This window comes from Medicago sativa, chromosome 2 (genome assembly GCF_051527215.1).
Source record: "Medicago sativa cultivar Bolivia chromosome 2, Bolivia_mono, whole genome shotgun sequence".
NCBI classification, from domain to species: Eukaryota; Viridiplantae; Streptophyta; class Magnoliopsida; order Fabales; family Fabaceae; genus Medicago; species Medicago sativa.
The window spans coordinates 82586481-82606114 of record NC_140750.1 but is presented as its reverse complement, the minus strand read 5'-3'; the positions used below and the strand labels follow the sequence as shown (position 1 = coordinate 82606114).

General features: G+C 33.1%; 1 protein-coding gene and 1 pseudogene across 12 annotated transcripts; one reads left to right on the top strand and one right to left on the bottom strand.

Annotated features, from left to right (window-relative positions):
• Positions 1 to 1596: 1596 nt before the first annotated feature.
• On the top strand, positions 1597 to 13994 carry LOC146951548 (uncharacterized). 12 transcript variants are annotated; one of them, XM_085747548.1, is made up of 11 exons: positions 1813 to 4134; positions 4851 to 5139; positions 6005 to 6072; positions 7856 to 8665; positions 8907 to 8977; positions 9078 to 9831; positions 10101 to 10565; positions 11893 to 11986; positions 12998 to 13112; positions 13216 to 13334; positions 13544 to 13994. In XM_085747548.1, the coding sequence occupies exons 4-10, from the start codon at positions 8650 to 8652 to the stop codon at positions 13327 to 13329; spliced, it is 1629 nt and encodes a 542-aa protein (XP_085603674.1). In that variant the 5' UTR covers positions 1813 to 4134; positions 4851 to 5139; positions 6005 to 6072; positions 7856 to 8649; the 3' UTR covers positions 13330 to 13334; positions 13544 to 13994. The 12 variants fall into 12 exon arrangements, 7 of the variants coding, with proteins under 7 accessions (XP_085603676.1, XP_085603674.1, XP_085603678.1 ...); XM_085747550.1 differs by lacking the exon at positions 6005 to 6072 and having other exon boundaries at positions 1751 to 5139; positions 8925 to 8977; positions 9075 to 9831; XM_085747552.1 differs by lacking the exons at positions 1813 to 4134; positions 4851 to 5139; positions 6005 to 6072 and adding an exon at positions 7208 to 7255 and having other exon boundaries at positions 8925 to 8977.
• A 1876-nt stretch (positions 13995 to 15870) lies between these two features.
• On the bottom strand, positions 15871 to 18651 carry LOC146951547 (uncharacterized; annotated as a pseudogene).
• Between the last annotated feature and the right edge of the window lie 983 nt (positions 18652 to 19634).

Here is a 19634-nt window from a genome sequence, read left to right as displayed (position 1 = left end):
ATATGGACATAGACACGGATTGGATTGTATCCATATCTATGGGTACCCATACCCGATAATAAATTAAGTAAATTACTAATATATCTTTATATATCACATCTTATTACTTAAAGTTGGTACCTTATTGAAGAAAATTTTACCCCCCACCTAAAAATCCTCAATAATAACCTATTTTTATTTTAAATTTTTTAAATTCATCTTATTAAGTTCACCATTTCTACTTCATTCACATCATAAAACATATAGATTATATAAGAATCATGAATTTTCTATGAATTATGTATGATTAATGAAATTTGAGTGGATTATGTATGGATGTTTAAAAGTTGAAGTTTTTTGGTAATTAAAAAAAGTTATTATTTGTACCAAAAAATAAATAAATTCAAAACTCCATGGGTACCCATGGATACCTCAATACCCACGGGTACCGGTATAGTGAGTACCCACGAGGATACGGGGCGGGCACGGGTATCATACTTATCCAACGGGGCGGGGACAGGTATCATATTATCCGTACCCATTGGTATCCATTGACATCCCTAGCCTTTGCTGTAGATAATGTGAAAAGATTTATATACGTTGAAGCTAAAACACAAAATGATATAAATTAGGTAGAGAGGCTTTCAGCTATCTATCTGATGCAGAAGTTTGTTCGCCTGAAAGAACTGGATACTAAATTGCAGTTACTGTCTTTGCTGTAGATCATGTGAAATGATTTATATATGTTGAAGCTGAAAGTCAAAATGATATAAATCAGGCAGCTTTGGTAATAGGGTTTTCATTGGTTTATAGATAGATATCAATTATTACTGGAAAAGTGTTTCTACCGCTGACAAAATATGTTTTCATTTGTTACTTGTGATCTAACCATTTTAAAGATTTAATTTTGTAATCCGTAATGCAAGAGTACTCTAAATATTGTATTATGGTTTATAATTATCTGTCATTTCACAATCTATCCTTCCAATATAATATTTTGTCAAATACGTTACTGAACCCCCGTGCGAAGCACGGGTTTGTAACTAGTTTTGTGTCAAAAAAAATGATCGGGACAATATTTAGACACACATAAGAAAATGTTTATTTTTTAAAAAATACGTGTTTTTTTTTTGTCAAATAATCTAATTGTTGAAGTTCCCATATTTTAAATGTTGAAAATTATTGTTTAGTTCCTCTTCTCTTTCATTTTTTAAAATATGTGAATGTGTCTAAATAATTGTGATTACTCAAGACTTTCTCTAAATTAATTTGTCAATTGTGTAGTTTGAAGCAGCAACTTTGGTTACTTCATCTGTAAAAATAAAAAGCACTTACAAAAACAAGTCTTTATCATTAGAACAAACCTTAAAAAATTTCTACAATTTTTTCATTTTGTCTAAGGTTTATTTTGGGTAAAATGTTTAATCAACCATTTGAGGAATACACTAAAATAAAAATGTTAAATAGACGTTTACAAATTTAGTTGATTGAATTTACAAAGTTACAACGTTTGATCCGACTTATTTTAAACGTTTTTACTTCGTAAAAGAGAAGCTTAGCAGCCTAGCCAAGCATATTTCTAGAGAAACTCTTGATAGTAAAAGTTGTTTATTTTTTGTATGTAAAATATACAAATAAAGGATTTCTGAAAAATGTTGTTTAGAGAATCAGAGTTACCTTAATTAAAAAAGAATTGGCGTAACATCATTTTGATTGTGAATGTGTAACTAATAGCAACATTAGTCGGTGAATGTGCAGAGTAACAAGTTTCACCTTCCTCAGACTGACTGAAAAACGAAGCAATAATGCGTTGGCCAATTCTCCTTTCAACTCGCCATCTCCGATTCCGTTTTCTCCCTTTCCAAACCCTTTCCTCATATCACACCTTCACCACACAACAAAACCCTAACCCTAATTCAATTTCCTTCGTGGACCCCACAACCGTTCGTGCAACCCTAACCTCCTTCAACAACGATTACAAACGCGCTTTAGAATTCTTCAATTGGGTCGAAACCGAATATAAATTCCAACACTCCACTGAAACATACAACCTTGTACTCGACATTCTTGGTAAATTTTTTGAATTCCAACAATGTTGGAACTTGATTCATCGTATGCGTCAAAACCCTCATTCTTTGCCCAATCACACCACCTTCAGAGTTATGTTCAAACGTTACGTATCCGCTCATTGTGTCGACGACGCTGTTAGCACTTTTCAACGTCTCAATGAGTTCAATTTGAAAGATGAAACTTCCTTTTCAAATCTCATTGATGCGCTTTGTGAGTATAAACATGTTCTTGAAGCTCAGGATTTGGTTTTTGGGGACAAAAAGATTCAAACTTTAACTTGGAACGTTGATGGGGTTGATGGGTTTGTTGTGAGTTGTAAAAATACTAAAATTTTTAACATTGTGCTTCGTGGGTGGTATAAATTGGGGTGGTGGAGTAAATGTTGGGAGTTTTGGGATGAAATGGATAGAAAAGGGGTTGAAAAGGATTTGCATTCGTATTCAATTTATATGGATATTTTGTCGAAAGGTGGGAAGCCATGGAAAGCTGTGAAATTGTTTAAGGAGATGAAGAGAAAAGGTATTCCATTAGATGTTGTTGTTTATAACATTGTGATTAGAGCCATTGGTGTTTCTCAAGGTGTTGATTTTTCGATTAGGTTGTTTCGTGAAATGAAGGATTTAGGTTTGAATCCTACTGTTGTTACTTATAATACAATTATAAGGCTTTTGTGTGATAATTATAGATATAAGGAAGCTCTTACGTTGCTAAGAACCATGCGTCGTGATGGTTGTTCTCCTAATGCTGTTTCATATCAATGCTTTTTCGCTTGTCTTGAGAAACCCAAGTTTATTATTGAGTTGTTTGATGGTATGATTGAGAGTGGGGTTCGTCCTACTATGGATACATATGTTATGCTTCTCAAGAAGTTTGCGAGGTGGGGGTTTCTTCGATTGGTTTTTTTAGTTTGGAATAGAATGGAAGAACTTGGATGTAGTCCTGATGCGTCTGCTTACAATGCTTTGATTGATGCTCTTGTGGAGAAGGGGTTGATAGATATGGCTAGGAAGTATGATGAAGAGATGTTGGCTAAAGGACTTTCGCCTAAGCCGAGGAAAGAGTTGGGGACAAAGGTTCTGGGAGGAGAATCTGTCGAGGAATAGCTCTTATGAAACCACACGAGATTTCGGTCTTATTCATTGAAGAGATATTCAAGTTTTGGGGCTTATAGTTTTATACAATAGAATGTGAGTAACGTGTCAGAAACTTTTACATCTATAGAACATTGCTCATAAATTATAACCATTTTTGAAATGCCAGTTTTTGGATCCTTACACCATTAATTTCTTCCAAAACCACACAAATAACTTTTTATGACATTCCTGATGCAATTTGTCACTGCATTGCTATTAGGAAGCTACCTTCACATTTTGAGACACAATGACACTTGTTAACCTCACATTCAGTCCTCTTCGTATCCTTACAAAGTTTGTTCTCATTTAGTGGACCCTGTTTTCAGTTTTCACAATACTGTGCAGATTTTAACTGGTTGGAGAAATGTCATATCTTAGTGCAATTGTTGAGACTGAACCAGAGTGAACTGCAAAACTGATCTCACACATGCTGTTTGATGGAACCCTTCTTCATCTGTCTCTTTTACTACAAAGCTAGGTTTTACTAATTGAATGAGCTTACTAAATCAGTGATTACTGTTCAAACTTGGATTCATAACTTAGACACAGGCCAAATGGCCCAAACTTAAGCCATAGATATTAGGGAGGAATCCACTTATTTCCTTGGCATGGCAATGCAATAGTCCTATGTCTATAACTTGCAATGGGAGGGCCTGAAGGGTTTCACTATTCATTTTGTGCACTGTCAGGCAGGACTGTCCAGAATTATTGATGTGCAGATAGAAGTTCAACTGGTGGATGTTGGTATCTAATATATTCATAGGCAACAGTTATCGGCTGCAGAAGACAAGGTGTTTCACAGTTAGTTTCCTGATGCTTTTTGACAGTTGATGGCTTCAGTAAGTATATCAAGTGCTGCCTGGTCAGTTGGAAATTTCTTTTCAATGGGATTTGCTTTTGGCTCACAATATTGCCTTACTTAGCCATTGATGTATTTGGGGATTTTCAACTGGTAATGGATTGTTTATATATAAGCTACTAAGCTCCACTAGTTTAATTTTTTTTATAGCTCTATTTATTTTATTCGTGCAATTCAATGCACCAACCAAACTTTCTGAGATAATCTATATGTTCTCAATGCAATCAAAATAAAACTCTGCACACACAAATATGATGGCAGCTTCTGCTTTGACAATCCAATGCATATTTTTCCATTTGAGATTGAACATTTTCTTGTAGATAAACCAAAGAAGAAGAATTTGAGCAATATGATAGATTCAATATTTGATTTGTCTCACAAAACTTATCATCCACACATTGCATGATGACATTTCTTATGAGAAAAAGATTAAAATATTTTCCAACTCAACAGAACCTCCCAAACATATTATTTGTTTGATTCGCTTTGATTGAATTCAAATTTGGATAATAATAATAAAAATCAATTAAGAAAAATAACATGTATTTGTTTGATTCACCTTACTTTTGTCTTTGATTCTGTTATTCTCCTCGTTGATTCTGTTGCTTTTGGCTTTGATTGATTAAATTTGTACAAGTTATTATTATAGTATGATGAGTAATAATATTTTCATATATGAATATTGATGTTGAATACGGTGTGTTTTGGTTTTTGTGTATATGTATATTTTTTTTTTTATAAACGTGTAAGTCGTAAAAAATTAAAAAGTTAGAGATAGATTTAGATAAAGATTGTCATTGGCAATCCAGGCGTGCCGATGAGCCAATAGAAGAATCCAATTCAGCAACAATCACAACAAGGTATGTCAAATTTGCTACCAACCATATTAAGCACAGTGGTCACAGCCACAAGCTCCACAGCAGCAATCAATGGCACAGATTCAATCTCATCCTGCACAATGGGAACAAGAAATGAGTTTGTGATGAGATATGTAGCAAATGCTTCAGGCACCAGGTTCCTTACTTCAACAATCGGGTGTTATTGATCAACAAAAGCAGTTATATCAATCACAAAGACCCCTTCCAGAAACGAAGTCAAGTAAAATTGGAACTATGCAATTTATGGTTCTTTTATTATTTGAAATTATGTCTCCAAATGTAGTAAAATATTTAGGGTCCTACCAACTACATTGGAACATTTAGGGTTAGATGTGAGATTGTGAGAGCGTACAGTTAAGGTCGATGTTCTGTTGGTCCCCAACAAGTGGTATTTGAGCCCTGATTAAGCTTGGTGGGGGAGCGGGAGTGGATCCTAGTGTGGATCAAGGATAGTGATGTGGCTGATTCACACTTGAAGGGGAAATTGTTGGAATTCAAGTGAGTGGTTAGTCCCAACTCCCAATCGACTAGGAATTGAGGTTTTGAAATGGTTGTTTTGGAATATGAGATGCTAATTCCAAAATTTTTGGGATTGGTTGGATTGCACAATCTCAGCCGAATGAATTTCCTTCTGGTATCGGGATGCCTCCTGCCTTTCTAATATGTAGAATCATAGGATTTTATATGTAGGATCTTGATTTTGACAGTCTTGGACAACACTCTTGTGCTTTTAACAATTCTTGACAAACACTTGCAAAGAAAAGGACAAGTGAAAAACAAAAAGTTACTACATGAATTCAACATATTTTTGTGCTTTTTTTAGTTATATCTGGATTTAGAACCTTGATTTATGCGCTTCTCCTGTTTCTTTATATCCTGCTAATCTTCTTATTTCATTTTGAAAAAATTGAGACTGTCGTCTTCATCTTTTTCATTTCTCGAATGTTTATCCTTTAATTTGTGATTATCCCATCTATTCTATTCTATATCTATTAAAAAAGCAAAGTGAGAAACAAAAAACAGAAGCGGATTTCCACATTTTTTAGCCTGTATGCTGATGTGTTTATCATAATATATTGTTGTAGATTCTCTGGATTCAGCAGCAAAGACCTAGCAGCCAAGTGAGGGTGATTGGCAAGAAGTATATCAAAAAGTATTATGCTACTTTCTCATCTTTATTTCTTGGGCACATTGGGTTTATCAACTTAAAATTGTCAAATAAATGACTTTTGTGCCAAGAAATATCTTATTGGTAGGAACAAGGAATTCTCACTAGTTAGTTAATGAAAAAAATATGGAGACGAATCCAAACTTATTGCTTTTTATGTGGATTCCTTCATCTAATGTATGAAAACATTCGGGCTGCATTGATAATGAATTTTTTCATTTTGCTTTTCTGTAGTGAATTTTGTATTACTATGTTTTTTTGTCCTATGGTAGTTGCTAGCATGAAGAAAGATTTCAGATTAGTTGTAATTATAGTTTTCTTACCCAGAACAATTTTTGAAAAACTTTTGAAAACAGGGTTAAAAGTTGATATAAATTATATAAAAACTAAACTTAAAAAATCATAACTTTTTAAAACTAAAAATATATTTAACAGGGTTAAAAGTTTTCTTAATTTTGATATGCTGTTAGTATAAATTTTATTACACTATCAATCAATTAAAAAATAATTGTTGTACCACTATTAAAATAGTTATGGTTAAAATCAAATATAAAACAATCCAATTGATTGATTGACAACAGGAAGGAAAATATACCTAAGTAGGGGTATTGAAACATTGGAAGGTGCCAAAAAAACACGAAGAAAAATATGATGGTGAACAATATAATTCAAAGATTAATACGTTAGTAAGTGATATAATTAACATAAATTCGATAAAAGTCAATAAAAGGATCAAATTGCTCGGCATTATTCAAAATCAGTTTTTTTTTTTTTTACAAGGGGATAAATATTCGACTCATAAATTCATGGATGAATTGGTGATTTACTCTTATCAATATCAATCTTTGAAAACCTTTATAAGATGACCTTTCTCTAACATTGAGAGTCACAATTAGGGGTGGAAACAACCTAGTTCACGAGATAAGAACTTACAACCTAACCTACGTAAGACCTTAACCACACCAAACTTTTTCTAAAATAGAGAAGACTTATACTTTTTTAAAAGTTTATCTAGCAAATAAGGGTAGGTCACACACCATATAAAAAGTCGGATATGAGGGACCCTACTTGTTTATATAGGAACCTCATATATAGGAAAAAAGAGTGCGGTGATAGCCTTGAACATGCTAACAAAAATGAGGAATGCCACCACTGCTACCATCTCCAGGTTTCCTTTTAAATTTTATATTCATCCTTTCAGAGTCTAATTTGACACGAATATTCCATTTTATGTTGTATTTTCAGTTAATTTAATCATTTACATTACAGATACTAGTGATTCAAGAGGTCGTTTTTTTTATACTTTATCACTAATTCATATATCAAAAGAACAATTAAATTTAAATTGTTGATTGATTCGGTTTGATTGAATTCAAAGGCCTTGGAAGAAGAAATAGTTGAGATCTTCCAGGGAAAAACAATAGGTAACATCATCCTGTTGTAGCCAAATTTGGAGAATAATCGATTAACACTAGATAGGAAAACCGAAAAAAAAGGAAGGAACAGTTTTATATGATATCAGATTTTTATATTTAATTACTAAAAAACAGTTTAGTTTGGGCTTTGATTACGTTCTTTGTTCGAGAATTATACATTTTTGGTATGCTTTCTAGGTATAAGGTTAGTTAATTAGCTTTCTTAAGTTTGATAAAACCATTGTCCGTTTATGAATCGTTATATGTATGTTTGTTTAGCTTTTGCTTCGACTACTACAATCAATGAAATCCTCTCAAGGCTTTTCCATATGGAAATTCTCAATCAATTTCAGATCGCACTGATTGAACAATGGCTCGACAACAGAAGCCGCAGCAACAGTTTATGAGGCAACAGGCAAATGCAACCGACATGGAACACACTCAGATGCTTGGGCCACAGAATAATGTTGCTGATTTGCAGCAATCACATAGGTTTCTTGCACATCAGAATAATCTTTCCAACTTGTGATGAGATATGCATCGGGATTCTTACTTCAACAATCGGCTGATCTTGATCAACAAAAGCAGTTGCATCAATCACAAAGACCCCTTCCAAAAACTTCGTCAAGCAAGTAAATTTGGGTATACACAATCAATTGAAATTATGGCTCCAGAGGTAGTCATATTTTTTGGGTCCTACCTACTCTACATTGGATCATTTAGGGTTAGATTTGTAGGTTGTGAAAGCGTAAAGTTTTTAAGGTCGATGTTGAGTCAGTCCCAGGGAAAAAACAAAGCAAAGAAAAAGATGATCTACGGCCTCTAATAAAACAAAGATCAGAAGTTGATGTTACAAATCAGAATCTTAAAACACTTAAAGTAACATTTTAGTTAATTGCAAGGACTAAACAGCAAATGCAATTTACCGAAATAGGTCTAGGGTTGGACAGGAATATATAAGAGAAAAAATCAAGTCGTGGAACCACTGTTTCAAGGTTAAAGGTAGAACGGCGCCCTCTTCGAAACTGAATCAGAGGCGGGCTGGTCAAAATTGAGGCATAGATAAAACGGCAACACAGAACCAACCACAGTCTCGAGTTTCAGATCAATCAGGACAGTGTTCCAGCATATAACAGGGTTTTTATCGATGGCGACGATGTCAGGTTAGTTTCAATCAGGTTAGCATATAATAGGGTTTTGATAAACCATGAACCTTGATTTTTGCACTTATCCTGTTTCTTTAAATCCTGATAATCATCTTATTTCATTTAAAGAAAAATTGAGACTGTTGTCTTTATCGTTTCCATTTATCGAATGTTTATCCTTCAATTTTTTGCCATCTTAATGCTTTTGGGAATATGTGGTATCCCTGTTGTACCGTTTATCATAATATATATGTTATAGGTTCTTTGGATTTAACAGCACGAACTGGACAGCCAAGTGGGGGTGATTGGAAGGAAGAAGTAGATCAAAAGGTAATATGCTATTTTCTCATCTTTATTTCTTCAGTGAATAGGGTTGAAAAACAATAAATTCTGTAGTTAAATGATGGATTTTAATGCTTCTGTTTAGAAGATGGATACTACTGCACTGCCAGTTAAGAGGTTATTTGACAGCAACAATTCCTTGGAAAGCAACAATTCCTTGGAATTTTCTGTTAAGAAATCAAAGGTGTCACTATATGATGATCGTGACAAAGATGAAGACGATATTCCTTCGTTGAATATGAATAAAAGGCCAGGCAAATCAGCTGATAATTCATTTTCCTCGCTGAGGAAAGAACTTGCATTGTTGAAAAAATCATTTGAGGAATGCAACGGGAATCAACAAATAGAAGAGTGGCGATTGTGGTCCATAAAGAGAAATATTGAGAAGTGCTGCAAAGAGCTAGAAAATAAGGAGACCCAAGTTAAGGAACTTGAGTCTGAAAAGAATATACTTGATGGTCGAGTAAATGAGCTTGAATCAAAAAAGGGTGAATTTGAAGGCCTAGTGAAGAACTTTGAATCAGAAAAGACACATTTCGCGAGCCGACAAAAGGAATTTGAATCAAAAGAAAAGGATTTTGAAAGAAGAGTGAAGGAGTTCCAGTCAAAAGAGGAGGAATTTAAAGGTCGAGTGAAAGTGTTTGAAGCAAAGGAAGAGGAATTCGAAGGAAAAATGCAGCAATTTGAAAACCAAGCTGAGGACAATCTCAAAGCACTCCAGTTAAAAGAGAATCAGATTGAAGTACAAATCAAGGATCCTGAGTCAAAGCTGAATAATTTTGGTGGACAACTAAAGGAGCTTGAGTTGACAGAGAAACAATATGATGAAGAAAAAGAATTTGGTAAATTTTGCTATTCATCTATTTTATTGAAAGAATTTCATTTCAACAACTTCTTTTATGGATGCAGTATATCGTAACCAAGTTGAAAAGCTAGTCCAGTTTCTATATCACACACATAATAGTCCTATTTGTAGTTTTGGCTATAATATTGACATTGAAACTGTTAGTATAATGTTTTTCTCTACATGCTTTCATAGTATATATCTTTTTTAATTCTTATTGTCACCTTCAATTTTTGTTGCTTAACTATCTGCTATCTAAATATGCAGATACATCTAACATGGATGATCAATTCAGTATTACCATTGATGGCACAAGCGAGGAATTTGGCATTCTAGATAATTTGCAAAAATCATCAGATCCAGCAAAACTTGTTTTGGATATAATACTAAACCCCACGATTCCACTGCCTAAGAAGGGAGACAAAGCTGTGATTATTGATGAAAGCCGCATCTATCTGCTAGAAAAACTGATGATAATCTCACCAGATATTAAATCTTGTGTAAGAGATGAAGCTTTGAAGCTAGCACATGAATTGAAAGCTAACATGAAAGAAAATACTGAAAATTCTTTGGAGGTTCTCGGATTTCTGATGATTTTGTCGATTTATGGATTGCTTACTTACTTTGATGAAGATGAAGTCTTCAAGCTTTTTGCTTCTGTTGCGTCTGTTGCTGAATACAAGATAGCTGTAAAGCTGTTTAGGACCCTGGGTTTTGTACATAAAGTCTCTGGTATGTTGATTTAGAAATTCTTTCGTCAGTCATCAGGATCTCTCTTATTGTGTCTATGCTTATGTTACATCATATAATTATCAAATCCATATTGCAGTTTTGTATCTAATCATGTCTTTTATGTTGTTTTAGATTGGCTTTAAATTTTAGTTGGAAATCAGTGCATACTGTGAACTTAAGAAGTTGATAGAATGTTGATTACATTTGTAGCTCATTTACATTTTTGCATGTTTTATAAAATGTATGATAGATTTTTGAGAAAAACATATGTAGAACATATTATTTGTGTGGTTGTACAAATGTTCCTGAAATAGGACAACTCTTGTTTAAAGTTTCCAAAGTCAAATACTTTTAGATGATAAGTAAAAACTATGCAGGATATATACAAAGATACTAAGATTAATAAGATATTAGATCTAGGTAACTTGGTACAAAATTGAACTCATGCAATTGGCTTCATTTTGTTTCCCCAAACAGTTTTGTCAATTGTTAAGAGAAAATTGACGTCTTGGGTGTTAATGTTTGGAAACTGAAATAGACTTGAAATCTATCTATCTTTTTATGTATCTCTTTCATTTTCTAAATGGTTTGATTAATTTTGAATTATTCAAACCAATTTGTTAGTTTTTTGTTAAGTAGAACTTATTTAGCCTACATTCTAGAAGTTTAAATGATGTGAATTTTTCTTCCACCTTGCAAATTTTGTTGAGAAATCAAGATGAAGAAATTTGATTCAGTAAATTGGCCGACAAGAATGAACAAGTTTTTGCACTAGAAAAATTTATTGTTGAAACCTGCTAATAGGATTTGACTACTAATGCTGGAATCTTAGATTTTTTTTCTTTTGTATTTTAACTTTCAAGGCTTAGTTTTGTTATGAAGAAACATTTTCACGCGTAATTTGTGCAATCATTTTTTTTTTTTTGTAACGAAACCTTTAAGTTGAATGTGAAAATGACATTCAATTTTAATTTGAATTATCTTGTTATCCACTCTTACCATCCATCTCAAAGAAATAAGAGCTGATATGGGTATTGAGATTGGTTTGTGTAGCTCAAAACTTATTTTTTGTTGAATTAAATTAACCATTGATTACAACATCAGTTGAGTTCAACGAAAATAGTTAGAGTTCTGTTATATTATGTGACGAATCAATTTTCAAATTTCGGTTAAGTTGGTTTGAAGCAATTTTAGCTTTTCTCTCCAAAGTGAGGATAAAATAAGAGCAGTTTTAGCTTTTCAGTTTGGCTCACTGAAAAATCAGTACCACTAATTACCTTTTAAATGTTATATTCTTATATATTCATCCTATATACCTTCCTTTCAGAGTCCTGTGATTGGAGAGTTCAATTTCGTATTAGTGATTGGAGTTGGAGAGGTCAATTGTCACCCGAATCACGCACAAGTATTGTCTCCAAAATGTAAGCTTTAGTTTTAATACGGTATCACTGATTTGATATGTAGTTTTTTACTATTAATGTATATCAAAATAACAATTAAATATAGATTGTTGATTGATATGATTCCATAGACTGGCAACATTTCATTAGGTTTTCGGCCTCTTTTTTTATAAGAAAAGAAAAATATATGTATGATAAGGCTCATGCACGGACTTCTAATATGAAAAACGATACATAGTACTATAAAGCTCCCCTCATGGCAAGTACCGGGAGCTCTGTTGTGAATCTATTGCAACAGTCTTATCTTGCATTTGCAAGAGGTTGATTCCACTAATCAAACCTCGACTTCGTAATCATTTCATATGGAAGAAACTCCATTTGTTGTGTCAAGACTCACCTTCAGACTTCGAATATGATACTGAAGAAACTTATATATAGCACAGATTCAAATAAACACCAGTTTCATGTGTGGGCATTGTGTGTCCCCGTAGAATGTGGATTATGGACTTCTCTTGCTTATTCAATTTAGACCTTTAGGTCTTGAAGGAGGAGAAAGAACCAAGTTTATGTTCTCCATGTGCTATCTTTGTATGCATGAGGCGTGTTTGGTTGGAGATTGCTTTCAATGAGTTTTGAACAAGAACCTGGGTTTTTTGCATGCTGTTTCAGGGTTGTGGTTTTGGCTCTTATGTCACATTCTTCTCAATTTCTTATGTTTTATGGAAAATGGATGTTTATTGGAAAACTAAAGTAATGTTTATAGTATTTATTTCCCTAATGTTGCCAAGAAAATTTCTTAAGGAGGAGAATATCTAAGATGTTATTGAGTAAATTTCGAGTACTCTTAAGCCATGTCTGACATCCATTCTACTTCCTATTTTTGGCGGGGATAATGAGAACATGTCCAGATGACTTTAGCGAGTTCTTCTTGCATGTCAGTCATATTCTATTATCTGAGGGTCGTCCAATGACAATAACATATCAAGAACTCATTTTATTTAATAATTGAGCCACTGTTTTTCATTTTTGTAGCGTGGAGATATTAAAAAGATGTCTTCCTCTTGGTTGTGGTGAAGAGGGATTGCATCATCTTTGGAAGATTGCCCTGCGGTTTGAAGAGAAGATGTTTACAGCTGCAACAAGTCAGGTACATCTTTAATTAGAAGCCTCGTGATTATCAATTTATTATAGTTATCTGTATTAACGCACATGGAAGATTGACACTTTACTGTTGCATTCCCTAATTTCAGTATGATTACAACTGGAAAATAGCTAGTAAGTTGCTTCAAACGATGGCTAGACACCGGGTCCAGGACCCTGTGGCCAACAATTTACCAACGAATCAAGTTGGCCCTAGCCTCTGATCCAGGTTAGCATTTAAAAGCCTTGGCATGGTAAAAGTATTCCGAGAGTATCTGACTCTCAGTTGTTTCATGTCTTTCAACATTAGCTATTAGGAGTTAGGACTATACTATGAAATATTGTTTTGAAATATAATTAAAACTTCAAGTTCTTCTCGTCCTACATGATCATTATCCCTATCATCCTAATTTTTTTAAAATTTTTAATATTTTGCAGAACACTCGTGAAACAACTTCTAGTGCTGATTTGATTAAATGGATTCCTCCAAATTCTAGTGAAGTTGCTACTTGCTCTTAAGTGTGATTATGCAGTTTTTAGTTCTGATAAGGACATTTCATTTTCGGTTATGCTATCAAGCTTGCTCAGTTTTGCAAGCAGAACTGTGGGGGATTTGACATGGTTTCAACATAGACTGAATAGAGGCTACAAAGAGATTCGAGTTTACTTCGACTCTAAGCTGCTATTCAATTGGTTAAGGACAATTGTCTTAATACTCATTTGTGTAGATGGGGTTAGAATTTTTTAGTTTCTGCCTGCATTTATTTAAGTTTTTTAATTGGCAGATGTTACTTGTATTTTCATAGAAGTTTTGAGTCCTTTTGTTTTTGGGCCCTACCCTTCATATCATAAATTTATAATAAAACAAGTTTGGCTATTACTTTTCTCACCCTATGAGTTTCTAACACGTCCTATCTGGATTCTTAAATCTGAAATGTTTTAACGTGTTTTGGAGATGCCGTTCGGATTCTATAATCTGAACTACATACGTCGCGCAAGAAATCAATAGAGTGGGAAAATGAGTCAACAATTTTGACTTTTAAAACAGTAGTGCTATATGGTACGAGGCTTTTTTTTTCGCACAAAAGGCACGACGGCTTGTTTACCTTACAATATCACTATATATGCACCCATTTTAATTATTTTAAACGTGAAGAAAAACAAATAAAATATACTCACAATCAGTGGCGGATCCAGGACCCTCGGCCAGGGGGTGCGAACTAATTAACTCCAATTAATTTTTTTACCTTAGGCTTTATTAATATTGGTCAAATTTAAACTAACTTTGCCCATGAAGAGTTCTAAAAAGAAACGCTATAATTCTCTAGAATACTAAAGTAATACTTCAATTAATTTTTTTACCTTAGGCTTTATTAATATTGGTCAAATTTAAACTAACTTTGCCCGTGAAGAGTTCCAAAAAGAAACGCTATAATTTTCTAGAATACTAAAGTAATTTAAGTACAAATTATCAAGGGTACAAAAACATATTTCTAAAAGCAAAGCCATATACAACTGTATACATTAATTTATTGATCCAAATAAAATTATAATAGACAACAAAACTCTAACCCTAGTTTCTTCACCTTCATCCACCAAAGAGGGGTGATTTGGGGTCAATTTTTGACCCAAAATCATCCCTCTAACTCGTTTTTTCTATTTCCCTTCTATTGAAATAAGTGATTTTCACATCTATTTCGCCTTTTCTTTCGTGATTTTGTCGTCTTTGTGCGACGTTGTTTTGTTCGTCGTCTTTGTGCGACGTTGTTTGTCTTTTTTGTTTCGTTCAGGTATTTGTTCGGTTCAGATTGTCAGATCAGCTTCGATCCAGTGCAGATTAAATCAATGACTTTGGAATCATCAATGTTGCAGATCCGGAGACATGAGTATTCCGGTGATTTAAATATAGTCATATGGGTAGGCTTTAGTACTTTGCCGTTTGATGCTATTAACATGGATGCTGTGAGTTTGTTCACAGATTCATCCCTTTTGTTTTTGGCGAATTTTCATTGTATCGATGTACTCTATCAATTTAAATGAATGAATATTATTTATTTTTGTCAAAAAAAGCAAAGCCATATATCATATCGGTAGGACAAAGGGAGTGATATTGCATTTGCCTTTAATTATAAACATTTATTACAAATTTTACATATATTAAGAAAAATTTGCAGTGCAGTTAATGTATCGAATTTGGGTGAGAATACTACTAAATTGCAGTTTGTATATAACCGTATCGAATATTGAATTTTATATTTTAAGACAAACTAGTAGTATCGATTAAAGTTATTTTTGAAAAAATAATATTAAATGCATATAGTTATTTTATATTTTAAGACTTATATTTACGGCCATATTTCTTGTTAATAGGTCTTTATAAAGTGTATAAATAAAATATAAAATTAAATTCAAGTTTTTTTTTTTTACAAGGAAATTAAATTCAAGTTAAAACTTTGAATTGATATTTATATCAAATTTACAAGGAATATTCACAACTTTTGCTTTAGTCCAGTGGCAAACCCATAAGATATGAGTCCTCAAATCATGTGTTCGATCACTTTGGCCTTAAAGTTTTAATTTAAATATGAATACTTGGTAAAAAGTAAAAGTTCTAATAAAATGAAATGTTGTTCAGATAAGAGACAGTAAAGACATAAGAAGTCATGACTCATAACAGTGGTTAGTCATAATGATTACAATAATAAATAAAATGCAAAAATGGCAAAAATGAAAAGAGTTTTGTCATAACATATATCACATATGTGAGTGAGAGAAGTTCAACGGGTGCAAGATGCAACCTCAAATATTCATGGTGTGCAAATGTGATTTTTTTTTTTGAAAGTGCTGACTTTATTAAAATAAAGGTGGCAATAAGTCAAAAGCCACAACTGCAGATATACAAAGAGGGGTTTCCTCAATCCATATGAAATCAGTACAAGATAGTAATGCAAATTTAGCTAAATAGTGAGCAGCTTGATTCGCCTCTCGACGAGCATGGCAAAATTCTAACCTTTGAAAACTTGAAACGAACCTTTTGCAATCTTCAACAATTGATCCCAAATAAGAGAGTTGGCGTTGATTTTCATTGATGCAAGTGATGATATTAAATGAATCTGATTCTACAATCAACTTTAGAAACACCATATCCTTTGCAAATTCCAACCCCTTAAGTAAAGCCAAACCTTCAGCCACATCTGAATCTGGCAGTGTCAATATGCACCAGCACTTCGCTGCAACAACGACACCTTCTGTGTCTCGGATAACCGCTGCTAATCCCCACTTCCCGTCACTATTCGGTCCAGCTGGGTCTACATTCATCTTGAAAGAATTTCCTATAGGTGAAGTCCAACGCACTGCCGATACCGGAATTGGAATAGGATTTATTACTGAACGCAATAGCAAGGCATCAATTGAATTAAATTCATGAATTGCTTTAATTGCACTATTACACACAGAAAGAGCATTAGGCATATCAATTCTTTCAAAGCACCTTTTATTCCTCACCTTCCATATCTCGTAACATATAGCTACCACCAATTGCACAATATCTCTTGCTTCATGAATAATAATTTTGGTTAGCCATTCATTAAAATTTAAACTTTCTTCACCATTGGTGGTAAAATTAATTCCTAAGGGTGATGCAAACCAAACTGTTTTAGCCCAATCACAACCCATAAATACATGGTTGATTGACTCTATGTGATGATCACAAACACATCACAATGGGGAACAATTAACTCCTCTTGTAAATTACAAAATTCCAGGGTGTGCACGTGCACACCCTCAAAGCAGTGTAGCTTCGCCCCTGTTCTAACTTAGTATCTCAATTAGGCATAATAATTAACATATCATAAGAGAACTATTATAATTATATACAATTTCCATATAAAGTATAAATTAATTGTGTTGTTCACCTCTTTGTTCTAATAACTCATTATCTCAATTACGCATACCAGTTAACATATCATAATAGAACTATTATAATTACATACAATTTCCATATAAAGTATAAACTAATTGTGTTGCTCACCTCTTTGTTCTAATAACTCATTATCTCAATTAGGCATACCAGTTAACATATCATAATAGAACTATTATAATTACATATAATTACCACATAAAGTATAAACAACCAAATTTTAAGTCTCAAATGTGTTGCTCTCCTCTTTGTTCTAACTCACTATCTTAATTAGACATACTAATTAACACATATCATAACATAACTATTATAATTACATACAATTTTAATATATAAAGTATAAACTAATTGTGTTACTCACCTCTTTGTTCTAACTCGCTATCTCAATTACGCATACTAATTAACATATCATAATAATCAACCAAAGTTTAAATCATAAATGGGTTGCTCATCTCTTTGTTCTAACTCACTATCTCAATTAGACATAATAGTTAACATATTGCATGAGAACTATTATAATTATATACAATTTCCATATAAAGTATAAACTAATTGTGTTGATCACTTCTTTATTCTAACTCATTATCTCAATTACGCATACCAGTTAACATATCATAATAGAACTATTATAATTACATAAAATTACCACATAAAGTATAAACAACCAAAGTTTAAGTCTTACTGTGTTGCCCACCTCTTTGTTCTAACTCAATATCTCAATTAGGCATAATAATTAACATGTCATAATAGAATTATTATAATTACATACAATTTCCACATAAAGTATAAACAAGCAATGTTTAAGTCCTAACTATGTTGCTCACCTCTTTGTTCTAACTCATTATCTCAATTAAGCATATTAGTTAACATATCATAATAGAACTATTATAATTACATATAATTTCCATATAAAGTATAAACTAACTGTGTTGATTAAATCTTTGTTCTAATTCACTATCTCAATTAGGCATACTAGTTAATATATCATAATAGAACTATTATAATTACATACAATTTCCATCTAAATATAGAATTTACAAATTCGATGCTTCGCAAAATCAAATATCTTATATAAACTAAAACCAGTTAACATATCATGATTTTTTTTTTTTACCTTTTTATATATCAGTTTACATCCATTGATAAAGTCTGAAAACTCCCTAATTACGTCGGCATTAGCCAGCATGCTAGGATGAGGTTCACATTTTAATTTTAGGACAACACCTATATTGGAATTTATCCTTCTCAAGTATGCAAGATACTTCGAAAAATCGCCGTCTTGAAATATAAGTGTTTGTTGAATTGGAATAATGAAAAAGTAAGTATAAATATACGGTACAAAGTATGTGTCAAACTTCGTTGTTTCTGATAATAGGTTGCATGTAATCCCTCATACTCATATCCCAAGATTCCAACTCAATTTCTTCATGTTCCAAAAGTTTCGATAGATCTTTGATCCGACTCGAATACAGAGCTTTCCTTTCTTCTAAAGAAACCACCAAACGGAAGCCGGAGATCCATACATTCCGGATCCGCTCTTCTTTTGAACAGATTCCAGAGCCACTTCACTGAAAGTTCTCCTCGCATTCAGATTCCTTGGTAATGAACGGCTAATGAAACGCAACATGATTTGTTGATTGATGTAGATTTATGACGAAGATATGGTGTTGCTGGTGTTGAGGCAAAATCCCTAATTAATTTTAAAGATAATAAACCAATATGATTAAAGAATTAATGGACTTTGATTAATTCCTTGGTATTTAACTTGTGCTCTTGAGTGTTTTACTAAGACAGGAACAAGGTTTAAATCATACCAAGAATAAAGAAATCAAAGGACATTTGAATTCATGATCTAACACTGAGGTCAGAAAGTTAGATCAGAATGTTGCTCAGAGATCAGAATGTTCGCACAAGAGATCAGAAGGTTGCTTTTATACAAGCCCAGAATCTCAAGAACATGGATCAAGGTCATGCAAGGCACATGTGACATAAATAAATGTCAAGAGAAGTACTTTTGCATGGATCAATCAAGCAATAAAGGCATATACAAGGATTATGTCAAAAAGGATACTTTATGTTCATTTAAGACTATGAACATTAAAGTCCTAGGAATATTCCACAAGGGAATATCATCCTAGATGTTATATTTACTGCTCTTCATTGTGTTTCACTATTAGGATTTGATTACATCAAATGGTAGTCTTACAAATCATCCTAAGTGAAACAAATGGAACATTCTGATGATCAGAATGTTCAGCTCAGCACAGGCCTACTTTATGAACAGTACAGTAGGTGAAAAGCAAAAGCAAAAGCAAAGCAAATCTATCTTGCTCAATCAGAGATAGACACGTATGAGAGTTGGTACAGAACAAGGACCACACAATCTCTCAAAGCCTGTGTATGAAGATGCAGAATCCCACTATATCCTCCTGCACCAAGTTCCAAGGCAGATCTGGCAACTGAACTTTCTGAAGTATGAAGCAAAGTCCATACTTTGGTTATTGCCCAGAAATTCATATGAAAAGCATATGACACGCCCAGAACTTCATATGTTCATTCATATATGATGAACCCATATGAAGAACATGATGAACCCAGATGAAGATCATC

Excerpts from the sequence above, each read along its gene's own strand:
- LOC146951548 (XM_085747546.1), top strand. The coding sequence starts at position 8,861 with ATGTGGTATCCCTGTTGTACCGTTTATCATAATATATATGTTATAGGT. Across the intron at positions 8,978-9,074 it reads AGGAAGAAGTAGATCAAAAG|AAGATGGATACTACTGCACT; the intron begins GTAATATGCTAT and ends GCTTCTGTTTAG. Across the intron at positions 10,566-11,892 it reads TTTTGTACATAAAGTCTCTG|AGTCCTGTGATTGGAGAGTT; the intron begins GTATGTTGATTT and ends CCTTCCTTTCAG.